The 16,920-nt window shown below is 40.6% G+C and overlaps 1 protein-coding gene across 16 annotated transcripts in view; it reads right to left on the bottom strand.

Moving 5' to 3' along the window:
* Positions 1-16,920, bottom strand: part of ACYP2 (acylphosphatase 2) — a 247,932-nt gene that overhangs the window by 101,106 nt on the left and 129,906 nt on the right. Inside the window, exon 4 of one of the 16 annotated variants that reach the window (XM_049115506.1) lies at positions 11,034-11,142. The exons of 14 other annotated variants lie outside the window; for them this stretch is intronic. In XM_049115506.1, coding sequence (XP_048971463.1) covers positions 11,034-11,142 — 109 coding nt within the window. Of the gene's footprint in view, positions 1-7,222; positions 7,345-11,033; positions 11,143-16,920 lie in introns of those variants that run through there. One more of the 16 variants, XM_025467143.3, reaches the window with a different exon arrangement.

The following is a 16,920-nucleotide window of genomic DNA, read 5'->3' as shown; positions in this document are numbered from 1 at the left end:
ATGGCAGACAGGCTGAGAGTTTGCACCATTTCCCTCTACTCACACTCCCAGAAGGGGCAGCAAGTCATCTGAAAAATTATCCTTTTCCTTCCACTTTTCATCTTTAAAGTGTCTGGAAAAGATGTGAGCAATTCAGTGGAAATCCATCAAGGTAACATGTAAACCTTGCAACGTGCTAGGTCCACCAGCTACCAACTAGAGACAGAGGAGCGGAGGGCTGCCTGCAGTGCAGTCCGCCGTCCTCACCACCCAGGCTCACTGTTCCTAGTCCGGGAGTGGAAGGTAACTGTCTCCATAACTATTCACCATCCTGGGTTATATACAATGCTGTGTGTTGCGGATTTGGGGAGATCAAAGTAATTTAACCCAGGCCATCATTTCAGTTGCTACAAATGTGTTCCCAAAAGAAAGCATGTGATCATACTCAATGACTTCAGTGTGAAAAGTTTACTTAAAACACAGGACTTTCAAAAAAATAAAACAAAACACAAGACTTTCATGTGATCCCTTTGCAAACATATACATAGATTTTTAATGAGTATGGTTGGAGGGAATATGAATTTTTAAAAACAATATCCCTGTTAAAGAACTTAGCACCTCTTTTTAAGAACAACAAGCTTCTCTAAAGAGAAGAAATGTAATTAGAAATGTATTAAGTCCTAAAAAGCGGTTTTTAGCTTGTTTCCTAAGAAACCAAAAATAGAATTGACAAGTATAACTTCCAAAGAAGCTTAGATCTACTTAGTCTATTATTAAGTTTTCCAGTTCAGATTTTTAGAATCATTAACTTAAGGGGTGAAGAAATCTCTTACATGAAATAAAATTAAGTTCCCCAGTTAATTTTGTTTGTAATTCTTCTATTCACGAAAACTGACCTTCGTAAACAAAGAAACTGCCACCACTGTTCTCCAGCGGGGTAATAACATATCTAGCAGCCAATAACACATTGCAATTCTTATATAACCACAAGTGACATCAATAGAGTCTGCTCAATTTATGCAAAGAAAAATTCCTAGCAGCTAAAGTTACTTATTTTTTGTAAATTTGGTCATCAGAAGTGAAAACTCTCAATAGATAGGTAACAATGAACTCATTCTTCTACAATATTTCCTATTCTAATTGCTATCTTCAATGTGAGGATACTTGTGACTGCAAACTGAGCTCCTGCATCTTTTTTTTCTTAAGATTTTGTTTATTTATTCATGAGAGACATAGGAAGAGGGAGAAGCAGGCTCCCTGTGGGAAGCTCTATGTGGAACTCAATCCCAGGACCCCAGGATCACGATCTGAGTCAAAGGCAGACGCTCAACCACTGAGCCACCCAGGTGCCCCTGAGCTCCTGCATCTTTAAAGTTAAGTAGTTTTGTGACACTGAAAGAGTCCATATTTGGGGCTGGTCCAGAGCAGACATGAAGGAAGGTCAGCAGGATACCTTGGGAATAGGAGATCAGCTCATAAGCCTCAAAAACCAGCATGCTCAGCCTCATGCAACCACTCCTCTCCCCCCACTCACAAGCGATAGGAAGAACAGTAAAAGGTTAACCATGAGCAAGAATCCTTCTGCCACCCTTGACTGCATAACTATATTCCATTCCAGGAGTTCAGGAGCTTCAGATAAAGTCAAGAGACCAAGAATAAAAAAAAGACATTCCCTTCTTCCTGTGGCTTCTCTAAATCCTAACCTTTCCTTTTTTTTTTTTTTTTTTTTTTAATCCTAACCTTTCCTTCTCAAATCCCCTATTCAGAATCCCTGCCCTCAAGACTTTTCAAACTCTAGCCAGAGATATGAACATGATCACATCCATCAAAGAAATTATGTTTGGCTTATGACAAAAAGTGTTCTTGGGGCACCTGAATGGCTGAGTCACTTAAGCATCTGGCTCTTTATTTCAGCTCATTATTTTGGGGTCCTGAGATCAAACCCCATGTTGGTCTTTGCACTCAGCATGAGTCTGCCTGAGATTCTCTCTCCCTCTCCACCCTCCCTAGAATAATTTTTTTTAAAAAAGTGTTTAATAAAATATAACTGCATTCAGAGACAAAAGTTTGCCAACAGTCTATAACTGACAAATGCCATTAAGTATTACCAAATTATAAAAAGGAGACAAAAAATGGAGCCAGATTCCTCCCTGGGGGCTTCTTAGGAGGATGAATTACAGCTATACTCCCTCCCAGGCTCTAAAAAAGGGGCATCTGGGTGTCTCAGTCAATTGAGTAACTGACTCTTGATTTCGGCTCAGGTCATTATCTTAGGGTTGGAAGATGGAGTCCACCCTAGGCTCTGTGCTCATCAGAGAGTCTGCTTGAGATTTCCTCTCTCCCTCTCTCTCTGTCCCTCCCCTTGCTTACTCACATGCTTGTGCTCACTCTCTCTAAAATAAATAAGTCTAGAAAAGGAAGGAGGGAGGGAGGGAGGAAGAGAGGGAGGGAGGGAGGAAACGGGGAGGCAAGCTACAGGTACCTGCAAGGGTAGCCTCCCAAGCACTCACAAGTATATTCTTGGAGGATACACTACCTACCTAGCAGTGAACACCGAGATCTCAGAATACAAAAGCTGACTGCTGATTCATTTAACCCAAAGTCAGATAAAGACACACGGGAGGGGGGGCGGGGGATGAGGAAATGTAAGTGTGGTATAAGCAATTTAACAAGTTACCTCTTCATCTATTGTAATAGAACATCAACAGATTCATCTATTGTAATAGAAAGTCAGTAGAGACATACATACTGTATACTCTAAGTATACTTTAAGGATACTAATTAGAAATTCAAAGGAACACCTAAAGAAATCATTAAAACAATTGTTGAGGAGTAGGATGGGAATGGTTTGGAGAGGGGAGGGTGCTGCTATTTTTAGCCCTATTTGACTTTTAAAACAAGTGCAGTTATTTTATTGAAAAACAAAATTGACTTACAAAAACACGAGGCTGTGGTTTTCTTTAGTGAAAAATAAACCTATTATTTTTTGTGGACCTTTCCTGTGAGCTGTTTGTCAAAAATGTCTAGAATAACATGGATATAGCTGGTAGACCATAGCTAGTTTGAAGCCAAATTCCTAGAAGCTGAAGACTGTCTAGTAATTTTTCTGATGTCAGGGCCAAATAAAAGTACGTGTGTATTTATGTCAGTGATGCCCATAGATTAGAAATAGAAGGTTAGGAGGAGACAGAAAGGCTTTCATGGGCATGCCCCCAAATTTACAGAAATCAATAAAATCCAAGCAGACCCAACAAAGTCGAGAAGAATACCATAGAAGGACTGGAGAACTCAAGAACACAGTGACCATTTGGCATTAGCACAAATAACACTACAAATGTTAATTGGCCCTGGAATATTTGTTCTGAAATTATAGACTGGAGTTGTCCAGAAAAGGCCAACATCTGCAAAACAGCTTCCAACTGTAAGGGGGAGGTAAAGGGAAGAATGTAATATACTCTAGTAGTTTACAAAGAAGAGCATCTAAAATTATTAAGGTTAAAACAAACAAACAAACAACCCTCTAATATTCCTAATCAGCTCTTTAGGCAGCAAAATCGTTTTACAAATCCCAACAGGTTTAAAGGGATGGAAACTGGGGCCAAAAATAGAGTTTGGGCTCACCTTAGCCGTGTTTCACCATGGCTGCCCATTTTGTATGCCATTTAATTGAGCACATGCAATACATATTTTGCCTTTGTCATCCTTAGCTCTCCAGAAAACTGCAACACTCAAAATTTTATCTCTAATAGTTACAGATACAGCCAGACTACAACTAATGTATTATCTATAATAATCATCCTCCCTAGTACTGGTGTCCTATCATCCATGTTACATTTTCCTAAGAGATGTTTTATATTCATTTTCACGGTTCTTCCTTATTAAATGGAATTTCTTACTTTAATTCAATGACTATCATATATATTTTAAGTAACTCTGCAGATATATAATTGATTCTACTACACCTGTCTAAATATTATCCTGGTAATGCGTGTAAAATTATAGTAATAACTCTTTCCTCGGTAATATCCATTACTTTTTATGGTCCCTAATTCACCATTCTTGTTGCCTTTTTCCTTTATTGGATTATTTTGATGTAGCAGATTTGACACAGTGGTTTTGTCTGGGGCGTGTTTGGATGGAGCCAACAGCAAAATGGACAGTTCTGAGACGTCTATACCAAAATACAAAAAACACTTTATTATAAATTACAGTAATACTAAGGGTGGAGAAATGAGATGGCTTAAGGCTCTGGTATGGCACAGGGACCAGGAGGAGGATTTCTGCTTTGCATATAATATGGTAAGTTTTTTTTAATTGGCTTGTGGGGTTCCTGGGTAGCTCAGTTGGTTAAGCGTCCAACTCTTGGTTTTGGCTCAGGTCCTGATCTCAGGGTGATGAGACTGAGCCCCACATCGAGCTCCATGCTTAGCATAAAGTCTGCTTAGGACTCTCTTTCCTTCTGCCCATCCCACCCCACACTCTCCCTCTATATATAATAAATAAATCTTTTTTAAAAAATTGGCTTGTTATTTAGAACTTACCAAAACATTCCAGATTCAAAAGAACTCTGTCAGTACAGACTGACATCAGACCATTAGCCATTACTCTCTCTTTAGGTACCTCCTACCCAACTGTGTACCCTGGGGTTTCCTCATGACAGGTTGAAGAACTGTAAGTAAAATAACGACATCACAATATTCATACTTCAAATACTTCACAATACAGTTTTGAAAAACAAAGACCTTTCCTACCTAACCATGATGTTACTGTCACACCTAACAAATTTAACATCTTTTCCTGAATGTTTTCAGTTCCCAAGCCATATTCAAATGTCCCCCAAACAGTGCCTCAAGTATCTTTTACACCCAGTTTATCCAAATCAAGAAAAAAAAATTAGTATATTTTTGACAGAAATCTAGAAAAATATTACAACTATGAAATCTAAATGTAAGTGTTCATTATGCTATTCCTGCACTTCTTATCCACTTAAAAATATTTATAATGTCCAAAATACTCTAATCATATTTTTGCACATGTGTCTATATACGCGACAGAGGAAAGAAGTTTTCAATCATGTTACTGAGCACTATTCTGTTCAATACTGTCACCACTTGGGATCCCTGGGTGGCGCAGTGGTTTGGCGCCTGCCTTTGGCCCGGGGCGCAATCCTGGAGACCCGGGATCGAGTCCCACATCGGGCTCCCGGTGCATGGAGCCTGCTTCTCCCTCTGCCTATGTCTCTGCCTCTCTCTCTCTGTGTGTGTGACTATCATAAATAAATAAATTTAAAAAATTAAAAAAAAAATACTGTCACCACTTACTTGGACAAGGATATAGAAATAGGTTTGTCAAATTTCTCAGTTGATGAGGTGGGAAAAATAATGGATGTGTTGGATAACTCAATCAAGACCAAAAAATGTTTTGGCTAAGTTTAACAAGAATTGGATGAAATGAGTGGTGATACATAGGATATATTTTTATGTTTAGCTAGGGCTGGAAGCAGAAGGACATAGGTTAAAAGATGTGGTAATAAGGAAAGGACCTAAGGCTTGCCATTTTGTGATGGTTACAACAAAAGTAATTGTTGCAAGTACTTGTTTTATTTTTTTTATTTTTATTTTTTAAAGATTTTATTTATTCAGAGAGACACAGAGGCAAAGACACAGGCAGAGGGAGAAGCAGGCTCCATGCTGGGAGCCTGATGTGGGACTCGATCCCGGGACTCCAGGATCACACCCCGGGCCGAAGGCAAGGGCTAAACTGCTGACCCACCCAGGGATCCCTATATTTCTTTCTTTATTTTTTAATTTATTTTTATTTTTTTTAAGATTTTATTTATTCATGAGAGACACAGAGAGAGAGGCAGAGACACAGGCAAAGAGAGAAGCAGGCTCCATGCAGGGAGCCCAATGTGGGACTTGATCCCAGGACTCAATCCCGGGACTCCAGGACCACGCCCCAGGCTAAAGGCAGGCACTAAACCACTGAACCATCCAGGGATCCCCGTATTTGTTTTTTTTTGTTTTTGTTTTTGTTTTTAAACAAAACAGATCCTTTCTTAAAAGGAGCCACTGCCCTTCCCTGCCTGTGAGTTCTATCTGTCAGCTCGGCATTACCATGGATACTAGGATGGTAAATGTCAAACTAAGAAATAGGACAAGGAGTGGCATGAAAGGCAGGAGTACAAAAGCCAAACTGCTGCAAAAATCTTCATGTGTCTATGGTTATGGAAAAACTTCAAAATGAGAAGCAAGGCAGCCTAACTACCTTGCTAGTGAGAAGGTGAGTCTTGACTGTTCAGGCTTCTAACTCAGGCACTTGGTCTGGCCCACAATCAGAGATTACCTGGTTCTGTTTGGCAGATTTCACAAGGACAGAAGCATCAACCAAACTGAAGATGGGGACATGATTGAGCAATAATAAAATATCACAGTGTCAGAATGATTGTCACCTTGGCATACAGATGACAACGGAAGCAAGAGGGCCTCAGTTTCTGAGAAGGGTGAAGTCCTTTACACAGCTCCAAAGACCCTCTTATGTCAAATCCTTGTCTTGCTTCATCTTGTATACAAATTCATTTGTCCGTCTTTCCTGGAGTCTTTGAGGGCAGAGACTACATTACTCATCTTTGTAACCACAGTTCCATCACCCTACCTGATATCCAGTAGGTATTTCATGGAATGAATAAATGCTTACCTTCCAGGAAACAGACAATCATCAATGCATCAGATCATTTATCAAAGATTTTACATAATGCTCTGGATGCTCTCAAGACAGTATCACAGCCATATGGAAAATGCACTCCTTAGTCTCCTTGGCTAGCTGACCAGACGGCATGTTGATAATTGAGGCTGCACTCCTATAAGACGATGACGAGGCACCACTGGATAAGGCTCCAATTTTGCTGAGTAACTGAACTAAACTACACGGCTGCAATGTTAGAGTTCACACTACTGTGTTTTGGCGTAGTAAGGTATTGTGTTTTCTTCAATAAGCTAGGCTAAGTGGTTCCAACTCAAACCTTGTAAGTGTTCCAGGGATTTTTTCAGAGAGATAATCTGCAAAAGGCCATCAATTGTCAAGAGCCATCTAGATTTCCTGCCAGAAGATCCCTCCACCTAAGGTCCAAGGGACACTGATTTTCCCCTGGGGTAAAGCAGGGAGAAGACTCTTTGGAGACTGGTTCAGAGTGTTCTATTCATACCAAGATTGCCCCCCCCCCCCCACCTCCAGCCTGAGGCACCTGTGATCAGGTCAGACACAGCTCTGTAAACCATTTTATCATGGATGAGGTATGGTGATACTAGGCATTATTTTCAAGTGCAGTTTCCTCCTGCCTCAAGTTCTGGAGGGCTTCTGCTGTCTCTAAAGCGTAAGAGAGAAAGAGACAGAGAATGTGTATATGTTATACTCAATTACTTCTCAGGTTCCTTCTAGATTTAAAATTTTAAGATGATTGCTTTCTTAAGATGAAAAAACTAGGGACGCCTGGGTGGCTCAGCGGTTGAGCATCTGCCCCTGGCTCAGGGCGTGATCTGTGGTCACAGGATCGAGTCCCACATCAGGCTCCCTGCCTGGAGCCTGCTTCTCCCTCTGACTAGATCTCTGCCTTTCTCTCTGTGTTTTTCATGAATAAATGAATAAAATCTTTAAAAAAAAAAAAAAAAAGATGAAAGAACCACCTAACAGTGGGTTTCCAGCTTGGGAATTTGTGACTGACAGTATGCAAAACATACTCGTGATTGCAGAAAGTAAGGCAGAGGACCATAAAGGGAGATATAAAACCCACAAGATAAATGTGTAATAAGATATAAATCTCAAACTATTAGAAAGGTAGTATTACTTAACTCACCTACTCTACACAGGGTCTTCTAGATGGTTATGCAGGAAATAAGCCTGTTTGCTACAAGGAGGACCTCAAAAGGAGAGACCTATAGTCCCAAGTGCCCCTAGCTGGCCATTTAAATTACTTTATCTTAACTTTTTAATATACTTGTATTTTCAGTTTAGATTGCTCCTTTGAAAAAATAAAAAAATAAAATAAAATAAAAAAGATTGCTCCTTTGCCAAATCTCTTCCTATTTCGTGCAGTGTTCTCTCAGGCCTACTGCCAAGGCCACCCAATGCAATCTGACAAGTGTTTCTGCCTCCAGTCTTTGCCACTTCAATTCATCCTGCATATTTCCTTAATGGCCTTTTTCTAAATCATCAGGATTGGGTCATTCACACTCCCCGCCCCCCACCAAAGCCTTCTTCAATAGCTCCCTGGTGCACAAGGAATTAAAGTAAAAACTCATAAGCCTGGCACTTAAATCCTTACCAATCAAGCTCTAGCTCACCTTCATAACGTACCCAAAACAAGAAGTCTAAACTCTGTGTGGTCTGAAATAGTATCCTGTTCCCACGTGTACCGAAGGCTCACTCCTAGAAGCTACACCTTGGCCCACACCACCTTGTCTTCTGTGGAGTCCCCTTCTGTCATTCCCTTTTAAATATCCCAATTTTACTAGCCCCAGAACCCAGACTCCATAGTTTTAACCTCCTCAGCCAATAGTTATACTTTGGTCTTCTGAGGTTGCAGCACACTTCTTTACCATTTAACAGAATGTTCCCTATACTGGTAATTAATTTTCACAGGCATTGGTTTTATTTCCTCAGGTTGACTATAATCTCCTCAAGGTCAAGGACTTTTTTTTTTTCTTCCTGATTTCCCTAAGTGCCCAGTGCAATGCATCACATGGCAAGTGCTCAATAAATAGGAAGCACTCAATGACCGATTTCAAACATTTGTGAACCACTTCTTTGGCTGAAATTATTTTGCCTGCTAACACCAAACTTCAGAATCATCTCTCTAGCTTTATCATGCCATGAATGAACTAGTTTCCTTGATTAAAAAAGTATAATGCAATCCTCAAGTGTGCTTGTTTAGTATAGAGGGTCTCAGATTCCGGCAAATAAACCCTCTTGTAGCATTTAACAAGGGTAAGTCACTTTAAACTAGACAAGGCAGCATTACATTCTAGAAATTGCCTCTTCACACTGTGATTGATAAGGGAAAACTCATGGACTCAATCAGGCATATTCAATCTTTAGGCATACTCAATCAAAAGAATATTTTACTAGATCATAGATGACCGTCTTATATGGGCATGAGCCTATTCAATATCCTAGTCAATAGCCTCCCTACTCAAAATTTAATGCATGGGCAAGAAAAACGCACATCAGTTGTGAGCTTGTTAGAAATGCAGAGTAAGAGGCTCCACCTCAAACTTAATCAAGACTTCTGCCTTTAAACAAAATCCCTACGTAATTTCAAAAGCACCTGAGAACCTAAATGAGCACAGCTGACTGACTGCACAGGAGTTTTTGGATGTAGGCATCAACGAATAGGAGATTTACCTCCTTTCAAAACAGCTTAAACCAGAGGCTCAACACCGATTGCTAGACCCTACCCCAGGGTTTCTGGTTCAGTAGGTCTGGGTTGGGATCCCAGAATAGGCATTTCTGACAAACCTCCAGGTGTTAGCAGTGGTGATTCTGCTGGTCCAGGAACCACAACCACTGAGTTATGCCATCCAAAAATAACATGCTGCCTATTCTGGGAATTTTGCTTCAAGTGCACTCTCAGTAGAAGGGAGAATACTGAGCTAGTAAACAAGGAAGAGAAAAAGAAGTGGCAGGAAAATAGCTCATTTTTGCTACAGGAAGGTAGCTGTTAATACTCCTTTGTACACAATGGGGTAAAAACAGCTGAAGAAATTACTATAGCAACAACTGCGTTCTCCACAAAGTCTTTCTCCACCAACAAAAGGCATCCCATCTTATGTAAATTCAACACTGAGACTTATCAGAAACAAAAACCATAGGAAACATCCTATTCATTAAACATCAGGAGATAACAGTACGGATTTAAGATGGATTTGAAAAGGACTCTTTTGAGGCCTGGATTTGGATTCTTTCATCAAGCAATGAAACAAAAATAGAAGTTTTTATCAATATGGCTCTAAAACAAGAAAAGGAGAATTAGAAATGTTAAAAATACTTATAAATTTTTAAATGTCTTTTTAACAAGAATCCCAAATAATTTTTTTAAACAGACTCTCAAAATTATAAATAGAATAATGAACATATAAACCAAAGAGCTCCACCTAGAGTTTGAAAACAGGTTCTCATTACTTAAACACACAAATGACAAAGCACTATTTACCTGTATGTTATCTATACGCTAGTTTTCATTAACATTGAAAAAATATTTTTACAAAAAGGGTAACTTTCTCAAGTGTGAAGTAATGTTAACTAAAAGGAGAAAGTAAAGGTTTATAATCCTGCCTGTAACCTATTTTTCCCCTCTAATAATTTGTCAGTTTTGTCATTGTGAATGATTTAAAAACCAGTCTGTAAAAGCAATTTATTAAAAAGTGAGAATGGGACACCTGAGTGACTCAGCCAGTTAAGCATCTGGCTTCGGCTCAGGTCATGATGGGGGTCCTGGGTTCTAGCCCTGCACTGAGCTCCCTGCTCAGTGGGGTGCCTGCTTCACCCTCTCCCTCTGCAGCTCCCTTGCTTGCTCTCTCACTAACAAATAAAATCTTTTAAAACAATAAAAAGTGGGGATAGTGTTCACTACAGCACAGAGAAGACAGCTTAAAAAATGAACTCTTACAGCACCTGAGCAGCTCAGTTGATTAAGCATCTATCTCTTAATTTCGGCTCAGGTCATGATCTCAGGATTGTGAGATCCAGCCTCCAGTTGGGCTCTGCAGTGTGTGTGGAGCCTACTGAAGAGTCTCTCTTTCTCCTTTTGCCCCTCCCACCCTTGCACACACATGCTCTCTTTCAAAAAGAAAGAAAAATCAAGAGAGAGGGAGGGAAGAAGGAAAAGAAAGGAAGAAAGGAAGGAAGGAAGGAAGGAAGGAAGGAAGGAAGGAAGGAAGGAAGGAAGGAAGGAGGGAGGGAGGGAGGGAGGGAGGGAGGGAGGGAGGGAGGGAGGGAAGGAAGGAAGGAAGGAAAGAAAGAAAGAAAAGAAAGAAAAGAAAAGAAAGAATCACTCTTACTTGAACTTGCTGTATGACCTTGAGCAAGGTCTGGAAGTCCTGAGTTTTCTCATCATTAAAGGCTACACAAGATGGGTAGTTCTCAGCCCTGGCTGCACACTGGAATTCTCTGGGAGGAACAGAGATAAATTGGTGTCTGGTTCCCACCCCAGAGATTTTTATTTAATTGATCTGATGTGAGGCCCTGACCTAGGGCCCAACCTGACATAAAAAATATATATATTAAAGCTGCACAGGTGCTTCTACATACAAGTTGGTTGCATAAGACCAGATGACTAAGCTCTTCACCTCAAATATCTACTGCTCTAGGTAGCAGTTCTCAAGCTTTAGTGCTTCAGAGTCCCCTGAAGGGCTTGTCACAACAGACTGTTAAACCCACCGCAGGGATTCTGATTCAGTAGGAGCCCGTGAAGTTCCATTTCTTTTTTTTTTTTTTAAGATTTTATTTATTTATTCATGAGAGACACAGAGAGGCAGAGACACAGGCAGAGGGAGAAGCAGGCTCCCTGTAGGGAGCCTGATGTGGGACTCAATCCTGGGACCCAGGATCACGCCCTGGGCCTATGGATGATGCTCAACCACAGAGCCACCCAGGCGTCCCACGAATTTCCATTTCTAACAAGCTGCCACGTCCTGCTGATGCTACAGGTCCAGGGTCATAATTGGAGGATTACTATTTTAGCAGAGGACTTCAAAATGATGCTCTCCAAATTCCCCCAAATTATTCTGACTCTACCCTAACAAACTTGATCAGCACCCCTGACTCCAATCGCTCTGCCCCCAGTTCCTACACCTCACCACCAACACAATCTCCTAACCCATAAATCCTACTGCCACTGTCTTGCCTGAGACTCTTCTGTGACTCCCCAGTGCTAATACAGGGAACGGATGAATTACCGTGACATTCGAGGCTCTTCACGGTTTGACCCCACTCTACTTTTCTAGCCTCAATTTCCGACTGTCCTTGTCACCTGCCTTGCTCCCGTCACTTGTCCCCAAAGACACAAAGGAGGCTCTTTCAGCTCAATGCCTTTGTACTGAATATTCCCTGGGACATACTTATTCTACCTCCTTTTCCTAACATACGTGTCACCAGTCGGTGTGTCAGGTACTGTGCTCAGCATTGGGAGTTCAAGGAAGGACAGGACACACAATCCCTTCTTGTGACGAGTCTCGGTGGGTGGGATGGACATGAACAGTGAACCCAACACGTCTTAATTATCCCTATTCTCTCATCGTATTATTTCTTTTACTTTCTGTATATTATGTTTTGACATCTTAAAAAACCTTCTAGCCAGTGTAGTGGGGCTAGAGGGGGGACCCATGGAACCTGCCTCTCCTGGGGACTAGATTCTTAGAGATAGCAGAGTTCAGCACCAAATACACCTTTAATATGCAAACTAAGCAATCCAGAGCCTCACACCTCCTCTATCACACCCTGCATCCCAGGAGGCAATATTCCTCTCCCTAAACATCCCAGGGCCAGGTACCAGGCAACCAAAACCCAAAGCCCTCTGGAATGCCTCAAACCATGCAATCCTAAACTGTCCACCGTGCCCTCTCTTGCCTTTCCCTCGGAAACCCTAACATGGGCTCTGGCCTAACCTTCCCTTTGCTCCCTCCTGACCACCCTGGGGATCCCTGATTCCCCTGTGGCCCTGCATGGCAGGCCATACCCTCTGTCTCTAGGAGTTCTAAGTATAATAAACTTTTTTCCTTCCGCGTCTCTGTCTCCTATTGTGGCTGCACCAGATTGACCAGCTCATAAAAGAACACAAAACACCTTCCATATCAGTTGCTGGAAGAACTGATCGCAGCTACAGATGGCAAAGGCACACACATGAAAGTGTGCTGCAGGCTTCTCGAAAAGTCTGCTTCCGAGGCAAAAAAAGGACAGACCCAGGGCCATGCCTTCCTTCAGCCTTGGATGTGAGTAAGGCTAGAAGCTGAGGTGGTCATTTTACAACCAGGAGGGAAAAGAGCCAGTGAATCCTGCACACCACAGACCTGACATGGATAAGACAACCACCTCCCACGTCCCCTGACCTCCAGCCTCCTTCCTGCGAAGACCCAACCCCTGTTAGTTCGAGTCACTTGTTTATCAGGCTTCCTGTTACTTACAGCTGCAAGCGTTCTCTGGGGGTGGAGGTGGGGGATATTAAGCAAGTAATTCTTCCTAACAGCTGTAGTAAGTGTCATGAAGAAGCAGAGCATGGGCTGTTAAACCTAACAGGCTGGGTGGGGAATAATCAGAGAGGCTTGGAGATCAAAATTCCAGGCAGAGAGAGCAGCTTCTGCAAAAGTCCTAAGGGTAGAAGAGCATGTTGTGGTGGAGGGACTAAAAGCCAATGAGAAAAACAGTGGCACAAGAGGCCAGAAGAGAGGCATGGCCTGGACTGCTCCCCAGGGCAGGAAGGGCACCCTTGCACTGTGCACTACCCCCACACCCTGCACCCATTCCCAGGCCCCACCTTGTGCTGAATCCACTTGTTCACCTCTTTTCCCCCAGTCAGACCAGACTTGTCACGATACCTTTAATCATCTTTGTGCCCTCAGCGCCTAGCAGAGGGGCATGTATACTACATATCTGCTGGATAAAAAATTATCACGATAGACTATTTTAACTATTAAAAATTATCCCAGAAGACATTACCCAATAAGAGACTTGACTGATGACTATTTTGGAGGCCTCCCACCCACGCAGGTATGCCTTCTTCACATGATTGGCTGAGATGCCTGTTCCAATAGGACCTTAACAGGGTTAAAATATTAGGTAAACTCTGCTAAGCCTAACAGCTTTATAATTTCCTAATTTGGGGTATCTTCTAAAATCATTAAGATCTTGACTTTAATACCCCAGCAAAAGAGAAACAGAAATAGAAATAGTTCCATTATGAATCAAAATAGTATCCGTATTTATTTGTTTGTATTAATTTTTTAAAGGTTTTATTGAGATGAGAGAGAAAGAGAGAAAGAGTGGGGGGAAGGCAGAAGCAGAGGGAGAAGTAGATTCTGCTGAGCAGAGAGCCTGACCCCAGGGATCATGACCCGCACTGAAGGCAGACGCTTAACCCACTGAGCCACCCAGGCGCCCCTGTTTGTATTTATTTTTAAATGGCAAGTTTATGGATGACTTTATTTCATTTCTTAATTTTCACTTCTTAATTTTTGTAATAGTCTTGACTCACATTACCTAAGCCTATACAACTGTTTACTTACAAAAATACATAGAACAAAACTTCCTCATTCATGAGCCCCTATTTTTATATTCAGTATTTCTCTGAATACTTAATAATGTTTATAATTAAAAGTGAACCACCGATTTACATTTAAAATGCACACAGCTTTCATTTGACTCATTTCTAGGATTCAATACTTCAAAACTATAGAGATATAGGGATAAGCACACAATGTCAGTGTTGTGGTGGGGCGGGGGCGGAGAACCATGTTATTGGTTAAAATTGCTGGCATAGGGTGGTAATAAAAAGCTGATGTTAGCTAGTTTTCTCATTTTCAGGTTTCCTACACGCATGCACCTTATTGCCTGTACCAGGCAGATGCTCCCGCTACCTTGCCTTGTGCACAGCTGCTTGTTCCTGCCCCTGCCACACTCCCAGACTCAATGCACTGGCAGCCTCATCTCCTCCTCTACGCCATGCAGCTCTCAGCTCAGATGTCAGCTCCATGCAAACTTCCTCCCCGGCCACCACATTTGAAGTAGGAAAACCACCACTACTCCCTTCACAGCATCTTTTTTACTATCTGAAAATATTTACTATCTGAAAATATCTCGTTTATTGTTTATTGTGGGTCTCCCCACACAAGAAATTGAACATCATCTCTGGCTCACTGCTGAATCCCTACCTGGAACTGCCTGGCACACATAACAGGCCAAATAAATAATTATAGAATAAATGAAAAATAAATATATATATATGTAAATATGGATGCTCCCTGCAATAAGATTCGTAATAGCGAAAAATTACAAGAGTATGAATGTCCAGTAATAGATGAATGATTAAATTATGATTCATCCATACAGTGGAATACTCTGCAGTGATTTAAAAGAACATTCACTACCATGAAAAGATATTCATGGTATTTAAACAGTGTTGTATGGTGACAGATGGTAGCCCCGCTTGTGGTGAGCACAGCATAAGGTATAGACTTGTCAAATCACTATGATGTATACCTGAAACTAATGTAACACTCTGCATGTCAACTATAGTTTTTTTTTTTAAATATCCACAATACACAGTACTGTGAAATGTATAAAAGTTGCAGAACAATAGGTATAGCATGATCCCATTTTTGTAAATGATAAAGAGATAAATGTAACCACATAGGCATATATAGTTGTACGTTTTTTTATAACAGGATTATACCATATGTATTTTTAACATACACACATAAGAAAAAATGTGTAAGACTATGATCTTAGAAAGACATGCAAGGCCTACATCTTTTAGCCCATATAATTCTATATCATTTGAATTTTTGCAACAACCATGTAAACTTTCTGCAAATTAAAAACAAAAGCAACACATTTATCTTGTAGTGGGTAGACTGAATTAGGTTTCAAGCTGCTGAAAAATTGAGATCTTTTTAAAAATATTTTATGCTCACATTTTCATATACAAGCTAACTTTAATATATATAACAATAAATACTTAAGTATATTTTTTACTTTATTTATATTTTCAAAAGTAATTAATGTAATAACTGCCAGAACATGGAAGCAATCAAGATGTCTTTCAATAACTGAATGGATAAACTTACTGTGGTACATCCATATAGTGGAATACTATTTAGCAATAAAAAGAAATGAGCCAAACCATAAAATGTACAACACCAAGAGTGAACCCTAAGGCAAACTGTGGATCTTGTGTGGTTACAATGTGTCAGTGCAGGGTCACCCTTGGTTAATAAAAGGGGGGGTGGTGCCATTCTAGTGAGTGATACAGATAATGAGGGAAGCTCTGCATGTATGGGGGAAGGCGTACCCAGGATATCATTATGCCTTCTTCTCAATTTTATTGTAAACCTAAAACTGCTCTAAAAAAGCAAAGTTTGGGAATGCCTGGGTGGCTCAGCAGTTGAGGGTCTTTAGTTCAGGGCATGATCCCAGGATTCCAGGATCAAGTCCCGCATTGGGCTCCCTGCCTGGAGCCTGCTTCTCCCTCTGCCTGAGTCTCTGCCTCTCTCTCTCTCTCTGTGTCTCTCATGAATAAATAAATAAAATCTTAAAAATAAAATAAAAATTAAAAAATTAAAAAACGTTTAAAAAAGTCCATGTTTCTATAACTTTTAAAATTCAATGTACACAAGTACCATCTAACCAAAATCTATTTTTTGAAAAAAAATTCAAAACAACACAAACACACACACACACCCCCTGCAAAAGTAGGAAGGGAGGAACTATCAATCCATGAAAAAACATGGAAGAATTTAAAGGCATATTTCTAAGTGAAAGAAGCCCATCTGAAAAGCCTGAATACTACAGGATTCCAGTTATAAGATATTATGGAAAAAGTAAAACTATGGAAAGAATAAAAACATGACTGGTTGGCAGGGATTAAGGGAGAGGGACAGAAGTATAAACAGGCGGAACATGGGATTCCTAGGGCATCAGAACTATTCTGTATGATACTATAGTGGATATGTGTCATTATACATTTGTCAAAACCCACAAGATATACAACACAAAAATGGAACTCCAATATAAACTAATAATAGTGTATTGAGACTGGCTCAAAAACTGTAACAAATGTGCTACACTAATGTACCATGTTCATAATATAAAGGAAATGGGAAGGGGTTAGGGTGGGAGCAGATGTGAGGGGGGATGTGTCGAACTCTATTTTCTTTTTTTTATTTTTTTTTAAGG

Source organism: Canis lupus, chromosome 10 (assembly GCF_003254725.2).
Source record: "Canis lupus dingo isolate Sandy chromosome 10, ASM325472v2, whole genome shotgun sequence".
NCBI lineage: Eukaryota > Metazoa > Chordata > Mammalia > Carnivora > Canidae > Canis > Canis lupus.
This window is presented reverse-complemented; position numbering and strand designations above follow the sequence as displayed.